Source organism: Zea mays, chromosome 4, assembly GCF_902167145.1.
Source record: "Zea mays cultivar B73 chromosome 4, Zm-B73-REFERENCE-NAM-5.0, whole genome shotgun sequence".
NCBI classification, from domain to species: domain Eukaryota; kingdom Viridiplantae; phylum Streptophyta; class Magnoliopsida; order Poales; family Poaceae; genus Zea; species Zea mays.
This window is the reverse complement of record NC_050099.1, coordinates 23282413-23304187: the sequence shown is the minus strand read 5'-3', so window position 1 is coordinate 23304187 and position 21775 is coordinate 23282413. Positions and strand designations below refer to the sequence as shown.

Below are 21775 nucleotides of genomic sequence, written 5' to 3'. Positions count from 1 at the left end.
GGAGATAATTCATTTGATGAGGAATTTGTTAAAATGGGTCCCTCTTTATTGCCGCTCTACAACTACTTTCAATGGTGAATGGGAACAATAACACAATACATCTGTAGTGTAGATGAAGTTATGAAATACATTATTGAATTCACATTCATGTCTATTGTAGATGAAGTTATGAAATACATTATCGAATTCACATTCATGTCACAACTTAACAGTCATAGACATACATCCGAGTCACAATTGATATAAACGGAAGATGTATTCATTCCCTGCAAGAAGCCAACATGCATAATAAATTGGAACGGTATCTACCCATAATAAATTGTGGGCAGAGCAGATTAATAGGAGCACATTAATAGGATAGTATTTGCTTTTGCTTGCCACATACATTGCGCATAAGCCAAGCATGTACTCAGTTTAAGTCCTCTAATGAGAAAGGAAAGGAAAGGAGATACAATCCAAGCAAATGTTTTTCTAATGAGACGACGTCAAAGACTAAACCATAGCAGCAGTGTATCCCTCCGACTCCAATAAATAGGGGAAGAGAGCTAACCCAGATTCATCCCATTCGCATCTATGCTTTTGCTCCGGTGCCGAGACAAAGCGTTTAAGGCGATGCATCTTGGCGGAGACAGACGACGGCGTCAGAGATCTGATCCCTCTTTTCCTTCCCCGCCGTGTGGTGTTTCGTCTCCATCTGGAAGAGTCCCGTCGTGTGGTTGGCTACCTTTGCTCCCGCACCTGGTAACCAACGATCTTGTATCGGATGGCTTACAAAAATTCGAACGACGTGGCCTATGTGGCTGTGCGTCTAGCTGCATAGCTTTAATATATAGGAATATATATATATATATATATATATATATATATATATATATATATATATATATATATATATATATATATATATATATATATATATATATATATATGCCTCTTTTTTTTTAAAAAAATGTTATGTTTCTTATTAGGACACCCAACATATACCACCACCACATGAGTATCCAACAATAAAAATGATTACTACTGCATTTCAGCACAGAAACATGTGTGGTGCGGTAATCCAAGAACATTCAAGCTTGGTCTATATATATTCTTGCAGTCGCAGACTGTATGTTGAATGAACTTACATATTATGCACACCTAGTTAGAATATCATCATCTTATATATATAGGCTTATTACAAACGTACGTCAAAACACCATAATGTTCTGAAGAATCCTACAAGAAAAAAAAAGCATCGACGACCCTTCAAAAAAAACATGAGTGCTCAGCTACGTACGGCTCCTTCTTGACAAGCTATACCAGTACATGAAGTCGTTGTTAGTTCTCACAAACACAAAGAACGCAGTAAATGCTACATCAGCTTAAAGATAACGGTCGTTAGCTATATATAGATGACTGCTGATGATCATTTGCCGAGCGTCGTTCTTCGTCGAGTGTTTGGCACTCAGTAAAAAGGTCTTTGCTGAGTGTTTTCTTATGCCGAGAGTCCTGCTCTCGGTAAACGTGGTCGTTACCGAGATTAAGACTTAACGAGTGCGGCACTCAGCAAAGACTTCTTTGCCAAGTACCCGATAAAAATCACTCGACAAAGAGCTAGATTCCGATAGTGAAAGCCGTTTTATCTCTGTTTTGTCTCTGGAGTAGAGGTTAATTTCTGCTAGCTAGCCTTATATATAGCTCCACAACGATTGTACCACCATCATGATATACACACGCCTTGCTGTTACTTGTTCTTGTTCTTAACACAACGGTATTCTAACGGCATTGGGAGCTATCTTTCTTGGACGGTATACATTAATTTAAGGAAAAGCTAAAGTCAAATTTGTTAGTGCTACAAAATTACCGTCTCAGAAGCAAACAAATAATGCCACCCGAATGGCAGCCTAATAAACCAAGGGAGAAGCATCCAAACCCAAGATATGAAGCTGTCCGTCCCGGCTCACGTGTGATGTCCACCTTTGTAGCATGGCATTCTACAGTTGGGCTGATGGCCTGGTGGGCCCCTACTGAATCAGATTTGCATCATTGTCCTCTACTTATCTCTACTAACTATTAAGTCTACAGTGTAGACTGCCCCCGCCGCGGTTCCCCTCCCGCCCGTGGATCACGCGCCCCCCTCCCCGCCGCGATTCCCCTCCCACCCGCGGATCACCCGCACGATCGCCCCGCCGCGATTCCCCTCCCGGCCCTACGCGCGCGGATCACGCGCACGCCCACCCCCACCCCTCGCGCGCCACACAGCCCACCGCGATCTGCACGCCCGAGCGTCGTCCCTACGAATCCCGCCGCGCGACGCCACTATAGCACACCCGCCGCCCTGCTCCGACCCTAGGGTTTCCGTCCAACTCCCCCGCCCCAGCCGGGGGCGACCATTCCCCGGCCTTCTCGTTCAGCAACTGGCCGCTGACGCAGCGCAGCGGGACGCGGTGGTGCGGCGCCTCGTGGAGAAGCTCGCGGGAGACACCGTCCTCTGCAAGCGCTACGACCTCCGTGCCGGCCGCCGACGCCGAGCCCGCGGCGCGCGCCATCGAGGCCGAGGCCTTCGACGCCGTGGCCGCCGCGGGAGGCGCCGCCGCCTCCGTGGAGGAGGGGATCGAGGCGCTGCAGTGCTACTCCAAGGAGGTGATCCGCCGCCTCCTCGACTCAGATCTTGCTCCACGGCACGCTCCACGCCACCATCTTCGAGGCCGAGTCGCTCTCCAACCCGCACCGCGCCACTGGCGGCGCCCCCAAGTTCATCCGCAAGGTACTCCCCAGTCTCCCCTTCACCTTCTCCCTTTCCTGTCACGCAACGATCTCTTCCATTCCATTTCCACCGCGCCCGACTTGGCATTCTAGCCTCCATCAGTCATGCCAACTCGCGATGAGTGATGCGGTTAGTACAGCAGACAGCAGGCAGGTCAATCATTCTATGAATTTCATGAATTCCACCACTGCCTGCCTCTAGATTACCCTACCTCCGCACCTACGGTGACGGCGTCGGGGACGTCGACCGCGACGACGCATCCTGGTCATCCTCCCCGCCTCCACCAATTAATAGGACCAACTCTCTGCCCGACGCATTGTCGGGTGCCGCGGCGGTGTGCCAGACAACGCGCATCACGCAAGAGAGGCGTCTGGCATGGGAGACGGAGAGGGTGGCCGAAGCCGAGATGGCCGCCGTGAGGGAGGAGGATGAGGCAGCACGGTCGCTGCTTCTGTTGTTGCGGTCGTCAGCGCAGGAGGACCAGAAGTGGTGGAGGCGATGAGCGCGCAAGGTCGGGTGGGTGGGGTACATGGGCATGCCCATGCCGTCCAGGTATCGTCCGGCACCTCCCCGGCGTGCTCTCGGGCTCGTCGAGTGGATGGCTACTGGATCTACCTGCTCGTCGAGTGGATGAAGATATCCGAGGACGACGGCGGCGGGGCTCGTCTCCGACCGGCCGTTGTGGACCCATTTTTGTTTCTGATGTATCAATACTGGTTTTTTTGTTGTGATGTCGCCATTGATTATGATTTTGGATGGAGAGAAACTGCAAGGTTTGCTTAGTAGGGCTGGGAATAATAACTGTGAATGTGTGAAATATGCTATGATAGCCAGAACGCGCAGTTCCAAATTGCAGTCTGATGAAGCATTTGTTACTCGCCTTTAGATTGTTGATAAGCATGTTGGATAGGAGGTAAATTAAGTGTGGGTTGGAATGTTCCAAGTTTCTAGCCAAAATCATTGACTCTTTAGTTTGGAAATTGTGGGTTTTCTCTATTTGTTTTTACTGTCAAAGTAATTTTGTTTGATATTTAATAGCCTCTGTTCCCTACAGGTTTATTTATTTGTTTAGTGGTGTTGGTGCTATCGTCTTCTTCATGTTTCGATTTGGCTGCATTGGAGCAGGGACAAGAAACACTTGCTGGTTGTGTTTCGTATCTGTTTGATGTGCCTCTTCAGTGACATTATGTTGTCCTCTCTAGAGAAATTTCATTTGTCATGCACAAGTCACTAAAAAGTACTTGGAATTATGGTAAACATTAAATCCAGATGGGCTTTTATTAGTACCTGAACATGTGAGCCAACAAATTTTGATTATATGCTACTCTGAACGTCGATCTTAATTTTTATAGAACAACAATAGCAGAGGCAATAAGGTTATCACTATTTCTGCAACCCAAAAATGTTTCGTCCAATACACTTGACATTTTATAATGATAGGGTCATAGTATTAATTCATGATTGTTTTCTTTTACTTCTAAAAAAGTATGCTTTATTGGTCGTATGTTGATCCTTGCTGAAGCTAGAGCGGTTGCATTCATTTTTTTGACCATAGTTGGAAAGATGTGAGTATTCTACTTGGTGCTTGTCTCGGGAACTAAACTATTACAATGTACCTTGCCTTATCATTTCCTCGAGCAGCCGTACTTATCCATAGACTTCTAAAGCAAAACTGGGAGATTGCGAGATGGGTTCCTCTGGTATGGTTGAGTATTCTCCGTGGAAGCTTGACTGATATGGTTATCAATGATTTCTCTATGGGATGAATGAAATAGATCCTTGTCCCGCTCCTAATAGGGTTCGCAATGTTCCTGGTCTACCTAGACACCATCCCCATAATAATTTAAAAGTTTGAACAACTTGAATGATATTTTTTGTATGGTTGACAGTTGACACACTGATCTTCTGCAGAAAGAGGATCCTCAGAAAACTGAAGCTATCGGTCAATTTTTAACAGAGTTGAGATCTCTTGGGCCAGGAGAGGCTGCATTCACCTTTATTCTTGATGATCCTGCAAGAAACATCTTTATTGAGAACTCGTAAGTATTTTTGTGGGTATACGTCATAATTTATATTTTTGGGGAATTTAGAATTATTTTGTCTTATATACTTGTTTTGATATGGAAGGCATTTTTCTACGCATCATAATTTAAACGTTTGAACTACTTGGATGATATTTTTCTACGCATCATAATTTTGACACCACAAAACCTTCAGGTATAGTAATCAAGTCTTCAACTGGTGGATGGTTTGTTTTAGAGAGAGGGGGAACCTGTGCTTCATGCTCGTGGAGATGGCACATGCTCCTATTTTGACATTGCAAACCATAAGGTATTTGATTATTCGCTACCTACATTTGCACTGTTTTCATTTTTATTGACATTTAATTAGATACCCTAAATGTTAACTGCTTTCAACTGAACTCTTCTGCATTCTCCTTCTGCGTTGAAGAATGCAAGCCTTGTGCGACGATGCAGTTCTGGGAGGCCGGGGACTACTACGGAAAGCAGTGCTCCTGAGCTGTGTGGATCTTTCTTTAGTAAGGTACCCATTTTTTCTCATACTGTTGTTTTATTAAGCCTTATTGGTCTTTTTTTGTTTTCTCCACCTTTAGCATTAACTTTAAAATGCTTATGTTATCCCCATGATATTAACACGATTCTCTTGTGCAGTATTCACCGGCTATCGATATGTGGAGCATCGGTTGCATTTTTGCGGAGATTTTGATTGGGAAGCCTTTATTCCCTGGTAAAAATGTGGTTCACCAGTTGGATTTGATGACTGATCTCCTGGGTACACCATCAGCAGATACTATTTCACAGGTATGGTTTATTATTTATGGATATATTGAGACATGTAAAAAAATCTAGCATAAATTATTGCTAAGTCTCAAACCTTTTTTGTTTGTTGTTCTACATATTCGGAATGAGAAGGCAAGGAGGTATCTAAGCAGCATGAGGAGGAAACAGCCAATACCCTTTCAGAGAAGTTCCCTAATGCAGATCATTCGGCGCTCAAGCTCTTACAAAGGCTTCTTGCATTTGATCCTAAGGATCGACCAACGGCAGAAGAGGTAGGCTTTTCGTGATGAAACATAGGTTTTATGTTTGCACTGCTGTTATTTGTGTTACTTTGCAGAATTATATTCTAACAAAAATAACTTTGATGTATGCATGAGCAGGCATTGGCTGATCCCTACTTCAAAGGCATTGCAAAAGTAGAGGGAACCATCCTGTCAGCCAATTTCGAAAATGGAATTTGAGTTTGAACAGAAGTTTACCAAAGAGGACGTCAAGGAACTTATATTCCAGGAGATACTGCAGTACCATCCTCAACTTCTGAAGGATTACAAGAACGGCTCTGAAAAGACAAGTTTTCTATATCCCAGGTTCTTACCTTGACTATATCTTTTTAGTTACTTTTCTCTCTTGTTATTTTGTTTCAGTGCGGTAATATTCATGACATACATCCTTAATAGTTCTTGATTTTTTTTTTGGTTTTGCAGCGCCGTTGACAGGTTCCGTAGGCAATTTGCTAGCTTAGAAGAAAATGGAGAGAGGAATGTCGCGCTTGACAGGAAACATGTTTCTCTCCCAAGGTAACATATACCTTCTTTTCCTTCCAAGTCATTTTTTCGGTTGTTGAGATTGATAAATCAGGGTAATCCATTAGCTACTCAATAGGATTTATCAACTAGATATAGGATGATGATCTGATGAGGTGTTTCCTTGTTGGCCTGGGGTGTCATAGAAAATTCGCTCAAAGTTGACTGCTGAACTTGATATGCTGCTTGCAGGACAACAACCGTTCACTCCACTCCAATTCCTGCAAAGGAAGGTCCAGCAGCAACCTCCCAGGTTGCTCAAAGGATTCCAGCAGGTAACTGGTCACATTTCCTAATCTGTGGCTACCCATCAGTCTATTTTTTCAGTCACTCCTGAGTTTTCCTGACATGCTTCATCTCTGCCAATCTTGCAGCTAGACCAGGAGAGTGGTAGGCCGGGGACTAGATGGTACAGGGCTCCTGAGCTGTGTGGATCTTTCTTTAGTAAGGTACCCATTTTTTCTCATACTGTTGTTTTATTAAGCCTTATTGATCTTTTTTTTGTTTTCTCCACCTTCAGCGTTAACTTTAAAATGCTTATGTTATCCCCATGATATTAACACGATTCTCTTGTGCAGTATTCACCGGCTATCGATATGTGGAGCATCAGTTGCACTTTCGCGGAGATTTTGACTGGGAAGCCTTTATTCCCTGGTAAAAATGTGGTTCACCAGTTGGATTTGATGACTGATCTCCTGGGTACACCATCAGCAGATACTATTTCACAGGTATGGTTTATTATTTATGGATATATTGAGACATGTAAAAAAATTCTAGCATAAATTATTGCTAAGTCTCAAACCTTTTTTTTGTTGTTCTACATATTCGGAATGAGAAGGCAAGGAGATATCTAAGCAGTATAAGGAGGAAACAACCAATACCCGTTTCTGACAGATGTGGTTGTAACTGTCGCAATGTTCATATTAATTGGCTTATTCTAGATGCAACACTACAGGACAAAATTGGATGGCTCTTTGCACCTTTGGTGCTACTTCAGTTTATTCTAACGGGGAGCGTTGAGTTAGTGAACATACACAAATACAACAATTATGTTCTAAAAGCCTATAATCCAGTCTACACCTTCCGGTATTTCAGACGAGGTAATTCTGAGATTTGGACATCTCCTAGAGTGATATGCTTAGCATCACATGTCATTGGCAATTTAACTACTACTTTTGTATCAATTGTATGATGAAATAGAGTTATCTATATGCCTTTTCTATCAACATTTTTAAATATTTTCACTCCGTAGCAACGCACGGGTAATTATCTAGTATACCATAATAAACAAAATTATGAAAAATGGCCGTCTCGATCCATTCATAATTTTGGAGGAATTAGAATATACTTAATAAAGTAGGCTATTTCATTTGAGATTTGATAGTCCATCATCTTCCAAAGTTTAGATATAAACATATCTCAAATTCATAGGGTGATGGGTAGAAATTAATTTTATGTATCGCGATGCTATGTTTCTATTCTGCGGTTTATAACACGCTCTTGGGCTTGCTCTCGCATAGTAGAAAAAAATATAGCACATAAATATCTCTCACATACGGCCAACAACAATATACAAATATATTCCACATAAAATCATATTAGCTTAATTGATCTATATCTAGTATAACTATTAGAACGGAATTCAATTCAAAGGATCTAAATGGGTCCTAAGGGGGAAAAGAAGTTCCCATGCATTGGTGAAATTTTGTACAATAGTGTAGCTCACCTTTTGCTGAGAGGTAGAGAGACACACGTATACCATACATCTTTTTTGTTGTCTGCGTAGGGTACAAAGTCCATAGGAGATATGTATGTAATATTCCATGTTGCTACATAGATTATGTTATAGAAAGGGGACATGGTAGAAGAGCACAAAGGAATTAGGCTGGTTAGGATGATTTCCAAGAGCAGAGATGAAAACAAATACTTATTCAGATATCAATTTTTTTGATCTTTTTCTTTGGTTACAAATAAATAGGATATAGAATCTGCCATGCAAATTAGTATTCTTGTTTTTAGCACTGAGCTTATATGAAGATTCATAAAAAATAAATCTCAAATTTATCATATATCTTCCGAAATGGTAGATATAAAATTCGGATACACTTTCATATACAAATACGAATATTTTTTTTCATTTTTTTGTTGTAGGAAGCAAATAATGCATAAAATAATTCATGCAAAACTTTATTCTTATTTATAATAATGTGCTTGATAACATAAAAAGGACAACAACATATTTCATATATATCTGTTTTAAAATGTTTACTTTGTCTTAACAATTCGGATACCCACTTTCATCCCTACCTAAGAGAAACCCTCCTAGGGGGGGTGACAACTCCAACCAATCTAGGACCTTGGGAAATCCAAGGCATAGGTAGATAGAGTTGCCTATACCCATACATAAACGGACGAGCCCTAGCAAAGTTGCTCGCGTCCACACGCAGAGAATATATGTCATATAAGGAATAACATCAAACCATTGTATGTAATAGTTTATTATACTATGTTAGATGGGAAGAGTGGGGACTCTAGGCATCCTCCACGATGCATCGGTTGTCATCGCAGGCGATGGCATGTGCAAGCTCTCCGTGTTGGCAACACTCAAGCTTCATGTGCTTATGCTCGATTTGGCGATGCGCATCCTCGAGGTATTTTTGCCACTCCTGTAGCTGGTCCAACCAAAGTTGGGGTCTGGCTATGGGAGATGTGTCATCGTCGTGGACGACCTCGACTTGGTCGTTTGGTGATCCAGCCATGAAGCACTCATACGAGGGGTAGTGGCTCCCCCTCACTTGAGCCCATGCTAGAGGATCTCAAAGACTCCTATGCAAGGAGGTCATAGATCAACTTTGATACGTAGTCCACCATTCCTGCGAGGACCTCCGAGAGAGAGGTGCTCTGCTAGAGAATTGGGCCCAAACATTGATGTGCGAGACGTGGACGAGACATATGTCTTCATGGGACAGTCGAGGCCCCAGGAAGGTGAGATGTTAGTGCCACATGCACTCATTATTAAAGTTTGGAAAGCCAATGCTTATGGAGGCTTAAGTCTCCAAGGCTGGAGCTACAGCTCCCCAAGCGCCCTGGTGACAGTGTCGACATTGGCGATGAGAGGAGGCTACACGAGGGTCTCCACCCGCACCAGCACCCCTTCGTTGGTGATGATGAAGTCGAGGGTGCCGAAGCGCATGCTTGCGCCTAAGACCCAGCTAACACGTGGCTTGCCATTTGCTACTGGGTGATGCAAAAAAAACGGCATGAGACGCAAAAAGCCCCTACCTGATGTGCCAACAGATGGTGTTTTGTACCATCAGCTAGTAATAATCATGCTTTGCGTGTCTAGGAGTGGGTGATGTGAAAAGACGACACGAAGGTTTATACTGGTTCAGACAGAATGTCCCTATGTCTAGTAAGTGCTCCTCATGTTACTTTGCACTGGTTTGTAGTAGGTGGTAACAAATGGGTGAGAGAGGAACAAGTTCCCAGATCTCTGGTGTGCAAGTGTGAATGATTGTTATAGTGTTCGAATGATAGATTGGTAGTGTCCATCATGATCCTCTCCCCTTCTTTTATAGGTTAATGCGGGAGCAAGCCCTGCTACAAATGATCAAGGTTGAGCGAACAGATGAGGGTTGGGCGACATCATGTGCTCTATCGTTTGTCGAGATTCTCACTTGTCAAGTTGCACTATGGATGACATCTACCTCTGTCAGCCATGGCACTATTGCCATGTGTGATCCATCTCGGCAATCGTCATTGTGTTAAGTCATGTATTACAACAGGTTAGCTAGTGTTCACTTTTGACTTCCTAGTGTGGGAGTGGTTGCGCCGGTGTTAGTCTCCATGCCCTGATGGATGACGTCGTCATATTGACACACATGCTCTCGTGTTGTCGTTCCGGTTCCACATCGTGATAGAGTTTGACTCGCATGTCTTCATGTTCGTAGTGGTCAAGGCAGTATGGCCTAGGGAATCTCACATTCAGGTGATTGGGCAAAGTCTCCGACCCTTCACCCCCGGTGGTCGGGCGAGGTGGAGCTTCGAGGTGAAAATGTTTGGGTTCTGCCCCCTTGTGGTCAGGAGTCCGGTGAGGTAGAAGTTCCTAGGTCCCTGACCCCTCTATGGTTGGAGATCGAGCAAGGCAGAAATGCCCTGGTCTTCGGCCCCTCCGTGGTCGGGGGTCGAACGAGACGGAACCTTTTTTGGCAAAGGTTAGATGAACTTAGGCAGTTAGAAGGTTTGTTACTCCTCACTAAACTTGTGCCACATCATATCCGTAATATTCGTCCCCGACAACAGATGGTGGCGGTCGGAGAGAGGGAAAAAATGAGAAAGCGGCGTGTAAGTGAAAAAGGAGAGGTTTATCGAAGGGTTTATGACTAATTTAGTTTGGCTAGGGTGACCGACGTAAATAACGGCTTTATTTATGTTGGTTGTTGTCGGCCGACGTAAATAAGAGTATTTGCTTCAGTTAGCTTCAGAGAGAGGCACTTATCTTGGGTGGTGATATATTCCATGATGAATCCCAAAACATTGATGAGTGCTCAGCTATATGCATGTAAGACTACAACAACTCCTTGTCATTGTTGGTTCTCACAAACAGAAAGAACGCAGTCGTAAATGCCACAGCTTAGAGGCGTTTTGTCTCTGGAGTAGAGGTTAATTTCTGCTAGCTAGCCCTTATGGCTCCACAACGACTGTACCATCATGATATACACACACGCCTTGGTATTACTTGTTCTTGTTCTTAACACAACGGTATTCTAACGGCAATACGGGAGCTATCTTTCTTGGACGGTACATTAGTTTAAGGGAGGTAAAGTCAGATTTTTTTATTGCTACAAAATTACCATCTCCGAAGCAAACAAATAATGCCACCCGAATGGCAGCCTAATAAGGCAAGGGAGAAGCATCCAAAATCTAGAGATGAAGCTGTTTCGGCTCACGTGTGAGTGTGATGTCCACCTTGGTAGCACACAATTCCACAATCAGGGTCGGACCCAAGGTTAATTACTCTGCTGGGCAGGTCCCCGAGACTAACTTGTAATTTGGTCCAAAAACAAACTACTGCTCGGAGTTTAGACCCAAAGTAATAAATCTATACAACTTACAACATAATTTGACAAGTTAAATATATTATGAGATATTTTGGTTATTTTCTGCTTATATATCGAATTGATGGAAAATATATACGTGGCATCGAATAATACACAGCATTACATATCAAAATTTAAATGCGGGGTCTGCCACTGTCTACAATTGGGCTTATGGCCATGGGCCCCAACTGAATCGGATTTGCGTTATTGTCCTCTACTTATGTACCATAAACAAAATTATGATAAGGAAAAAAATTCCCCATGCATTGGTGAATTTTTGTACAATATATAGTTTAGCTCACCTTTATTGTAGAGAGGTAGAGAGAGATATGCGTATATATAGCATGCATCTTTTTTTTGTCGTCTGCATGGGATACGTACAAAGTCCAGAGGAGATATGTGTATGCAATATTCCATGTTGCTACATAGATTATGCTATAGAAAGGGGACATCCTGGAAGAGCACAAGGGAGTTAAGCTGGTTAGGATGCTTCCGCCCAAGAGAACCCCTCCTAGGGGGGGACAGCTCCAACCACTCTTGGCCTTTGGGAAATCCAAGGCGTAGGCGGACGGCGTTGCCAATGCCCATACATATATATACGGACGAGTCCCAGCAAAGTTTCTCAAAGAATATGTGTTTTTATAAGGAATAATAGCATCAAACCATTGCGTGTAACACTTAATTATATATACACTATGTTAGATGGATTAAGATTAGTTTATCAGTACATATGTATACCGATGCAGTTTTATTTGTGTTACTTTTGCTATTACTTATTACTAGTATCACAGTGAGATTGGGCTCTGGTAGTGCTAATTTATTGTTTAATGAAAGAGCAGTGACGTCAAAAAAAAAACAACTATGTACGAAGCACTAAATCCTACATCTATATCATCATCATCACTATATAATCCATCATCCATAAGTTTGCAAAACTCACCTAACCTAATCACGCCCTACACCTATGGCATCCCCTGAATCAATCAAATAAATTACACCTAGACGTAACATAACATCAAAACTAATGATTCAGATAGTTGGAAAAGCCTTTTCTCCCTTACTCAAATTTAATGGACAATATTATTTGGATCGTCCCTCCTCCCTTCCCTATGACCCTCCCAATCTCTCCTCTCCCTCCGCCATCGTGTCCCCTCCCCCGCCCCCCTCACTTGCGTTGTCATCACCGCTGTTAACCCCTCACCTCGCGCTGTCTACAGGCCCTCCTTTTTCTGGAATCGTAGCGTTAGCATGTGCTATATGCTAATAGTAGTTACAACACTTAGGATTAAAACAGGCTTCATCTAGTTCCTGACCACATCGGAAGAAAGTAGAAGCAGTACTGCATGCATATCACCACCCAGATGATCATGTCTAGATGATCACCTCTCTAGTAGCAAATCGTTTACTTTGTGTGCTCTCTTCGTGTGTTTTCAGTTAACTGTGAACTTATATACTTGCATTGATTCCTTTAGAGCGAGCTAGCTCTTCACAGATATGTGGTGCATATATATAGGAAGTGTGTGTGTCTCGCTCATATTTTTTACCGACGATGTCCCGTCCCGTAGCAGGGTTTCCTCCAAAGTGAGTCCCTTGTCCCTTGTACGTTGGAACACCCTGGTTTCTTGTGAGACTGAGACCTGCTTCTCGTCGCTTTGTCGGCAGGTGCCTTCGACCAATGGACAATACCCAGCAGTAGGGAATTTGGCAGAGACATTACCTGAGCAACCGACCAAAACTACTTTGACATGTTGTGCACAGCCACAGGCCAAGGCAATGCCTCCAAGAATAGACGTCTATTCATGGAGCTAGTACGACACCTGCAACCAAGATGGACGAATTAAAGAGACGCCAAACACACTGCAAGCTCCTTCCCACGCACCTTCAATTCGCCTTCTCTCATAGACCCGGCCGGTTAAACGTACTCGTAGTAGTGACTAATTTGTAGCTGTATCAATGCCAACCTAAGCCCTGCTGTTGTCCATACAGAGAGTGTTCTTGTTATATGCATCCCGTGAGATCTAGCTAGGTGACCATTGGCTGGTCTCTCATGTGTTCAAGCATGGGGATGCTCAACTGCGTAGACACGACCTCCGGCGCCGGCGCCAAACTCCAGCACCAACAACAAGCTCCGACATCGCCCACCGCCTCGGTGTCGGAGTCGAACATCGTCGCGCCATCGGTGTCGGCCGATATCGACGCCAACGATGCCCTAGCCAGCCTACAGGCGCTCAGGTTCGACGGGGACATCGACGTGGAGATCCAGTCGCCGGACATCGCCATGTGGGAGTCGCTCTTCGCCGAGCAGATGGGCGCCGCGGGGGGCGACTTCCTGATGCTGTCTCCGAGGAGGGACTTCATGGCGGCCGGAAGCCCTAGCAGGAGGGACTTCATGGTCTCCTCCCCCAAGAGGGACTACATGGTGTCCTCCTCCCCAAAGAGGGACTACATGATGTCTTCACCGATGAGGGACTTGATGGCGTCGTCCCCCAAGAGGGAGTACATGGTGTCCTCGCCTCGCAGAGACTCTTCTTCCTCCAGGAGATCGCCCTTCTCGCCCAACCTCTTCAGCACCAGCGGCGGCGGCCACCAGCACGGCTACGCGGCGCATGGACCAACAGATGGAGGTGTCGGCGGCGCCGGCCAGCCGCTGTACGGCGGCCTTGCTAACCACCACGGCAAGGGAAAGTCGCAGAGCCCGCTGCACAAGGGGTACATTAACAACAGCGGCAACAAGCAGAGCACCGGCCCGTCGTCTCTCTCGTGCTCGTCGTCCTACGGCCATGCCGACAACGACTTGCCGTCCATGGACACCTGCTTCCTGGACGACTACAAGGACGGAGGCTACATCGGGTACCAGCAGCAGATGCCGGGGAAGCAGCAGGCGGCGCCCGGAATAATGGTGAACAACAACGGTGGGTGCTCCACCGCGGTCACCACGGTGGGGGTGGCTCCTTCGCCTTCTTCTCACCAGCTGCCGACGCTGTCGGAGTGCCTGGCCATGCCGGAGCCTGCTTTTGTAGGCGGAGAGGAGGCGGCAGCCGGCGGGCTGCAGATGGGCGTCGGCCTGCCGTCTGACTTGTACTACGCAGGACAGTTCGCAGGCGGCGGCGGCGGCGGCTTGACGACGACGTCGTCGTCGTTGCAGCACCAGATGGCCAAGTCCGACCACCAGTGGGCGGCAGCTGAGTCGTCGCTGCACAGCATGCTGGGTTCAGTCATCCAGACAGAGGCTGACGAACAGGTAATTTATTTATTTACCATATCTAACCCACGTTGAATAACCATATATACATACGCACGCATGCATGCAAACGCTACTTGTGTTGGAAGAACTTGACATGCATATCAAAGTACCAAACATGGCATGTTTCCTTGAGTTCCTTATTATGCATAGAAAATAAAATAAAATAAAATAAAAACATGGCATCAGGCTTCTTCCTGGATTGGCCAAATGGTCACAGTGCCATGCCATGCAAACGGCGGTAGAAGCTAGCTAGCCAGAGGAAAGACGATGCATCCGTACGTATATCTTGTTGTTTGTCTGAAGCTATAGCTCGGCCTTGATGCTTCTAGTTGGAATCTGCGCAGAGAGCCCTGCATGCGATGATATTTTTGGGTCCTCGTTAATATCGGAACGTGCGTACGTGACAATAGCGCAGTCCAAAACCACCGTGTTGCTTCTCATGAACACGTGTCGTCTACGTACGCGACGGCGACGGCGACGGCAATTGGCGTTGACTAGTACAATTTGAGTATTTCAGTTATATTTCGTGAGCATTTCTTTTTGCGAATTATTATTTTGTGATCAAGTTTAGAGTTCTTGTGTGATGTCCAAATTTGATGCGCAGTTATTAACGTACTCCACTCATGATGCATGCAGGAGCAGGACAGCGGCCTTCAGCTGGTGCACCTGCTGCTGGCGTGCGCCGACTTCGTCTCCAAGGGGGACCAGCCGTCGGCGCTGCGCCACCTGCACCTCCTCCGCCGCGTCGCCTCCCCGCTGGGCGACTCCATGCAGCGCGTCGCCTCCTACTTCGCCGACGCCCTAGCCGCCCGCCTCTCCTCCAACAACCCGTCCTCCTCCGCCGGCGCCGGCGCCGGCGCCGGCGTCGCGCCCTACACGTTCCCCCCGTCGCCGGACACGCTCAAGGTGTACCAGATCCTGTACCAGGCCTGCCCCTACATCAAGTTCGCGCACTTCACCGCCAACCAGGCCATCTTCGAGGCCTTCCACGGCGAGGACCGCGTCCACGTCGTCGACCTCGACATCCTGCAGGGCTACCAGTGGCCGGCGTTCCTGCAGGCGCTGGCCGCGCGCCCGGGGGGCCCGCCGACGCTGCGGCTCACCGGCGTCGGGCACCCCGCGGCCGCCGTCAGGGAGACCGGGCGCCACCTCGCCTCCCTCGCCGCGTCGCTGCGCGTGCCGTTCGAGTTCCACGCCGCCGTCGCCGACAGGCTCGAGCGCCTGCGCCCCGCCGCGCTGCACCGCCGCGTCGGCGAGGCGCTCGCCGTCAACGCCGTCAACAGGCTGCACCGCGTCCCCGCCGTGCACCTCGGCCCGCTGCTCTCCATGATCCGCGACCAGGCGCCCAAGATCATGACGCTCGTCGAGCAGGAGGCCGGCCACAACGGCCCCTACTTCCTGGGCAGGTAAGTGGTACGCGAGATCGTTTGCGATCTTGCCAAGATGGCCTTGTTGGCGCTGGCCAAAGTAGCCATAAATCGTTTAATTGCGTGTCAATAATTCATCAATGAATTAATTACCTTTGATTTGATGATGAAGTACTGATAATCGTCTTTCACTCTCGTTGTTATATTCCATGAAGGTTTTTGGAGGCCCTGCACTACTACTCGGCGATCTTCGACTCGCTGGACGCGACGTTCCCGGCGGACTCGGCGCAGCGGATGAAGGTGGAGCAGTGCCTCCTGGCGCCGGAGATCCGCAACGTGGTGGCGTGCGAGGGCGCCGAGCGGGTGGCGCGGCACGAGCGGCTGGATCGGTGGAGGCGCATCATGGAAGGCCGTGGATTTGAGCCTGTGCCGCTCAGCCCGGCCGCCGTTGCCCAGAGCCAGGTCTTGCTGGGCCTCTACGGCGCCGGCGACGGCTACCGGCTCACCGAGGACAGGGGCTGCCTCCTCCTCGGCTGGCAGGACCGCGCCACCATCGCGGCCTCCGCGTGGCGGTGCTGATCGTCGTCGGTGCTCGTCGATCGTCATTTATGGGCGCGCGCGGCCTTAGCGGAGAGTTGACAACTGCTAGGTTTCTATCTTGCGTACGTGTATGCATGTGTGTGGTTTATATTTGGTTTCTTAATTAATTAGCTTCCTGTATGATTGTACAATTTGTCAAGTGAAAAATACACGACAAATACATACTCTGATGATGGAGAGGAGTAACATATCAGAAATATTATTAATATATGTCGCGGCGATGGAATTATGTTTGATTTATTTGTTTGACACATATTCAAATGTCTAGCCGTCGTTATTGCAGAAATCGAGAAACTTCCGGTTGTCTTTTCGGCTACCGCTAAAAACTAATTTATTTTTATGACAGGCAATATGTCGTTAAAAATAATTATTTTTTGATGACCTGGCGTCAGTCACAAAAAATAAGTTAAGTTATAGCAGCTGACTATATACCGCCGAAAATAAAGCTCCCGTCACAAAAAATAAAAGATTTATTTTTAGTGACATGTAGTGAGCTACCGAAAATTAACCTCGTAAAGGTCTTGTGACTGCATTGTTGACATGTGCCCACCTCCAATTATTAGTAGAAAAAATTGATAGTGGATGAAAAATATGTATAAAAATGATATTTTATGATTGCAGTGGGGTATAGAGGAAGAATTTAGGGGAAATGGCTGTAGGAGATAAAGAAGTAGAGGATAAACTGTTAACGATATGACACAAAAAAGTGATATAGAGGAGAATTTTAGAGAAAACCGTCACGGATAGCCTTAACTATCGCTCCTCGCCCTACTAGTTGCCGCTTCGTTGCGCCTATGTCGTCGCTCCCATCGGCCCCAGGGCCTAGCCGCACCAGCTCCTAGCCCTTGCTACCTCGCCTAGGGCTAGGCATTCGATCAATTAGGGTAATTCGGTTTGATCGTATTCGTGTTTTTGAAATTTCATATTCTGAAAAATGAGAACCGAAATTTTCAAAATAATTTTAGGTACCGAACCCGAATAGACACAATTTTGGTTCGGTCTATTCGGTCCACCGGATAGACCCGAATAATAGAGAGACTAGTATCTTTTGTTAAAATATATACAATGAATAATTAATTAGAAGTACTATTATTACAACAAGTGACTATAAAAATAGCATACTGAGATATATATACTATCGTTAAGATGATATCATAATTTTAGTTAATAAGTTCATAAATCTTATAATAATATCATCACATATTAAAAGCTTTTTTATATTTCGGGTTATTCAGTCTATTCGGGTTTTAAAGGTTAGGAACCAAACCCGAACCCCATACCCCCAATATATAGCACATATAGAAACCAAATCCGACCCCAAAAACTTGAATAGACCAACAATTCGGTCTATTCGGATTCGGTTCAGGTTTCGGTACAGTGAGTTGTACAAGCAGAATAATTAAAGCTCTAAACACCAACCTACAAACATTGCGCGCGATGCGACCAAGGTGGGTGTCAACAAGCAGATGGACATGCAGATTAACAACAGGGCGCGTCGGGTGAGAAAGCCCAATGTGCTCGTTGCTGGGCTAGAGTGGACCCAGTAAAGCTTACATGGGAGTGAGTGCGTTCCTTTATGTATCTTGGAGTGAGTGGGTGTGAGGAGGGACTTGGTGAAGAAGGTAGAACCAGCTGTGTCCGGGTGGCGGCGATCCTTGCCATGTAAACTCACCATTGTTGAATCTAGTGCTTCGTGAGAGGAAATCGAGTGCCGAGAGTGGCGCTCTACCTAAATCCACATAAGTGCTCTCACAAATTGGTATCAGATTCTTGTGTCAATCCTGGCGAAACCGTAGGTGTACTTATTGCGGCCTCAGTACAAGACAAGGAGTCAGAAGCAGACGGAAGCCATGGAGAAGAATCTAGCAGATTTATCCCAACTCCTTCAATCCTTGCTAGCGCAAAATGAGTCCATCAAAGTGGCTCTGGAGAAGAATACCGCAGTGGTAGGTGATCTCTCTGCTTGGAAACCTCGGATTGAAACTGACATGAGCAATCTATGGGAGGATTTGGGTCATCTCTCTGACAAGGTGGATGAATTACTGGCTGGGCGAGGCACTCCACAGCCTAAACTGAAGGCGTTCGATCATTTGCCGCTATTAGTTCAAGCGTCAGCACAAGATCCTTTGGTAAATCTGGATCATGCTACTTCACACCAGAGTGATGGTTTCGGGGTGGTCACTACCCTGACTCCACCTCCGGTCACAGGTACTCCCAATTTCATGCATACCCACTCATCACATACTCATATGCTTAATGTTGTGGATCCTATGTTAACTACCTACCAATCTCACTTGGCTGCAACATTACCCCAATTAGCCTTTCCCTAATTTGATGGCCGCCATCCTAAAATGTGGAAGGCAAAGTGTGAATCTTATTTTGATGTTTTTGCCATTCCTAAGGAATGGTGGGTTAAAATTGCTACAATGCATTTTGTGGGGTCAGCTGCATTCTGGTTACAATCAGTAGATCAAGCTATACATTTTACACCCTAGATAGATTTTTGTTCGGCTATCTGTGTTCGTTTTGAGCGAGACCACCATAACCATCTCATTCGTCAATTCTTTCATATTCGACAATCTGATAGTGTTACGAAATATGTGGACAATTTTGATACGCTGATGCATCAAATTTTGGCACATGACCCTATGTTCAGTGTTTTAGCCATAATCAACTGTTTCATTGATGGTTTAAAAACCTGACATTAGATCAGTTGTTTTTATCCATCGTCCTTTGGATTTGGATACTGTTGTTTCTTTGGCCATGTTACAAGAGGAAATTCTACACTCAGGCAACATTGCTACAACTCGTAGATTAACTGATACTACTGGGAATCTCACCACCTCTCGATTGCCTTCACTGGCTATTCTGTATCAGACTTCTTCAGTTGGGGATGTCAAGCGTCACAAAGAAGTCAGTAAATTTGGTTTGGATGAACACAAAGCTGCAACTCTGATAGCTTTTAGAAAAGCTATAAGGGCCTTTGTTACAATTGTGGGCTTCGTTGGGGTCCAACACACAAATGTAGTACTTCGGTCCCTTTGCACGTGGTGGAGGAACTCTGGCAGCTATTGGATACATCTGGGACTCAGGAAGATAATTCAGAGCCAACTGAAGAATCTAGTGATGATTTAAGGATCTTATTGGTGAATGCGGTGCGGGGTACTGAAGCCCCACAAACGCTGACATTAATTGCATCTATATTCTCCAAAATAGTGGTTCTGCTTGTGGATTTAGGTAGTTCATCCTCTTTTATTAGCCAACCCTTGGCAGCTTTTGGTCCTAGATTAGTAGCTCTATCTTAGTCTGTTACTGTCAAAGTGGCGAATGGTCAGATTATATATTGCACTCATCAAATTCCTCGATGTCAAATGAACATTCAAGGCCATATCTTCTGTGTTAACCTCAAGGTGTTACCTCTACAGTGTTATGATGTCATCTTGGGTATGGATTGGCTATCTTCCCATAGCCCGATGCAGGTTCACTGGCAGGAGAAATGGTTATGTTTTTACCATGAGCAGCAGCTGGTAATTCTACAAGGTTAGTGAACTGATTGCTCCAAGTTGGAACAAGTGTCAGCCTTTCAGTTATATCATATGGTATACTATGGAAGTGCAACCAGTTCTGGAAACTCCCAACATACAACTTCTTTCTCAGGAGATCCAAGGCCTTCTATCTGAATTTACCTCCTTATTTGACCTACCCAAGGGCTACCTCCTCCTAGATCTCATTGCCACACCATACCTCTCATCCCTGGGGTAGTACCCTTTCGTCTTTGTCCCTATCGATACAACCCTTAAGAATGGGATGATACAACCCACCTGCAGCCCCTTTACGTCTCTTGCTATCTTGGCTCGCAAGAAAACAGGTGACTGGAGATTATGTGTTGACTACCGTCGCCTCAATGCCATTACAGTAAAGAACAAATATCCCATTCTAGTAATTGATGAATTGTTGGATGAATTACAAGGAGCGGTATGGTTCACTAGTTTGGATCTGAGCTTAGGGTATCACCAAATCCAAATGGACCCAAAAGACATCAAGAAAACCACCTTTCAAACTCATAGTGGACATTACTGTCACACCTGGTTTTAGAAGGCAAACCGAATGCGAACCATGTACGTGCCAGGATCAGTAATTCACGTACACAGCAGTTACATAACATGGACTTCATCACACAGTGCTCAAAATAGTATTAAGAAGGGAAATAGTCGATTACATCATACGTCTGAGACGTCCATATAGTCCTTACAATAAATTAAAGTGCGAAAACGAAACGTAGATAACCGCGGCCTTCACAGGCAGCCGACTGGGGGTTGCCGCTAACCCACGCCTAGAACTCGTCGTAGTCTTGGAACTCCTGGAAGTCTCCTTCCACAGCTTCATCTTCGCCTGAGCAGTGGTTGCAATGCTGACAACCTGGGGATGGGGGGGTTTGGTGTGTAGAGCAAGGGTGAGTACACATCAACATACTCAGCAAGTATCCTGTTTGGCTGTAGTGGACTAGCTTTATGTGGGGATAAGTCAAGCAGTTGCTTTTAGTTGGTTAGATTATTATTTACTAATAGAAAGCCAAGTTTTAGCATTAACCCAAGTTATTAACCCGATGTACCCTTTCCAAACGGAAAGAATACCACTTACCAGCACCATAGTCACCCGTTAGGTTTCCTAAATGCACCGCACTCCTCCCCAAGGGGCGAACCCAAACTTGGCAGAGCGAGCCGCATACACCGAGCCCCATTGACGGCACGACGGCTAAGTGATCTACACCCCGGATCCTCTAATTATTCAGCTAAGGCATCCCATTCCACCCTCATGGTTGCACTGTTTTCTCGGGCGGTCATCCATAGAACAGGTCCTTACGGAGAGGCACTCGAGAAACCGCTCGAGCCCCCTTGATGACCACAAGTACAACATCATAATAAGAGAAGGGAAAACATCGTATCATAGATAATCTCATCATGTTCATTGATTAGAGTTTGAGCAATAGCATAAAGCTAAACAATAATAATCCAACCCAGATAGGTAAACAAGGACATGGATAACCAACGCTAGTCAATCCTTAGGCATAAATATGTAACGCGGGAGGTGAATTAAATAATGAATAGGACA

The 21775-nt window shown here is 45.6% G+C and overlaps 1 protein-coding gene and 1 pseudogene across 1 annotated transcript; both read left to right on the top strand.

Annotated features, from left to right (window-relative positions):
* Positions 1–3247: 3247 nt before the first annotated feature.
* Positions 3248–6747, top strand: LOC103655153 (mitogen-activated protein kinase 7-like; annotated as a pseudogene).
* Positions 6748–13511: 6764 nt separating this feature from the next.
* LOC103655152 (GRAS family protein RAM1) lies at positions 13512–16769 on the top strand. Its single transcript, XM_008681950.2, has 3 exons — positions 13512–14693; positions 15333–16102; positions 16279–16769. Exons 1-3 carry the CDS (start codon positions 13512–13514, stop codon positions 16640–16642), a joined length of 2316 nt encoding a protein of 771 aa, XP_008680172.1. The 3' UTR covers positions 16643–16769.
* Positions 16770–21775: the final 5006 nt, after the last annotated feature.

Coding starts and splice junctions, on each gene's coding strand:
- LOC103655152 (XM_008681950.2), top strand. CDS start 13,512: ATGGGGATGCTCAACTGCGTAGACACGACCTCCGGCGCCGGCGCCAAA. Junction 14,694..15,332: donor AGACAGAGGCTGACGAACAG/GTAATTTATTTA, acceptor TGATGCATGCAG/GAGCAGGACAGCGGCCTTCA. Junction 16,103..16,278: donor GGCCCCTACTTCCTGGGCAG/GTAAGTGGTACG, acceptor TATTCCATGAAG/GTTTTTGGAGGCCCTGCACT.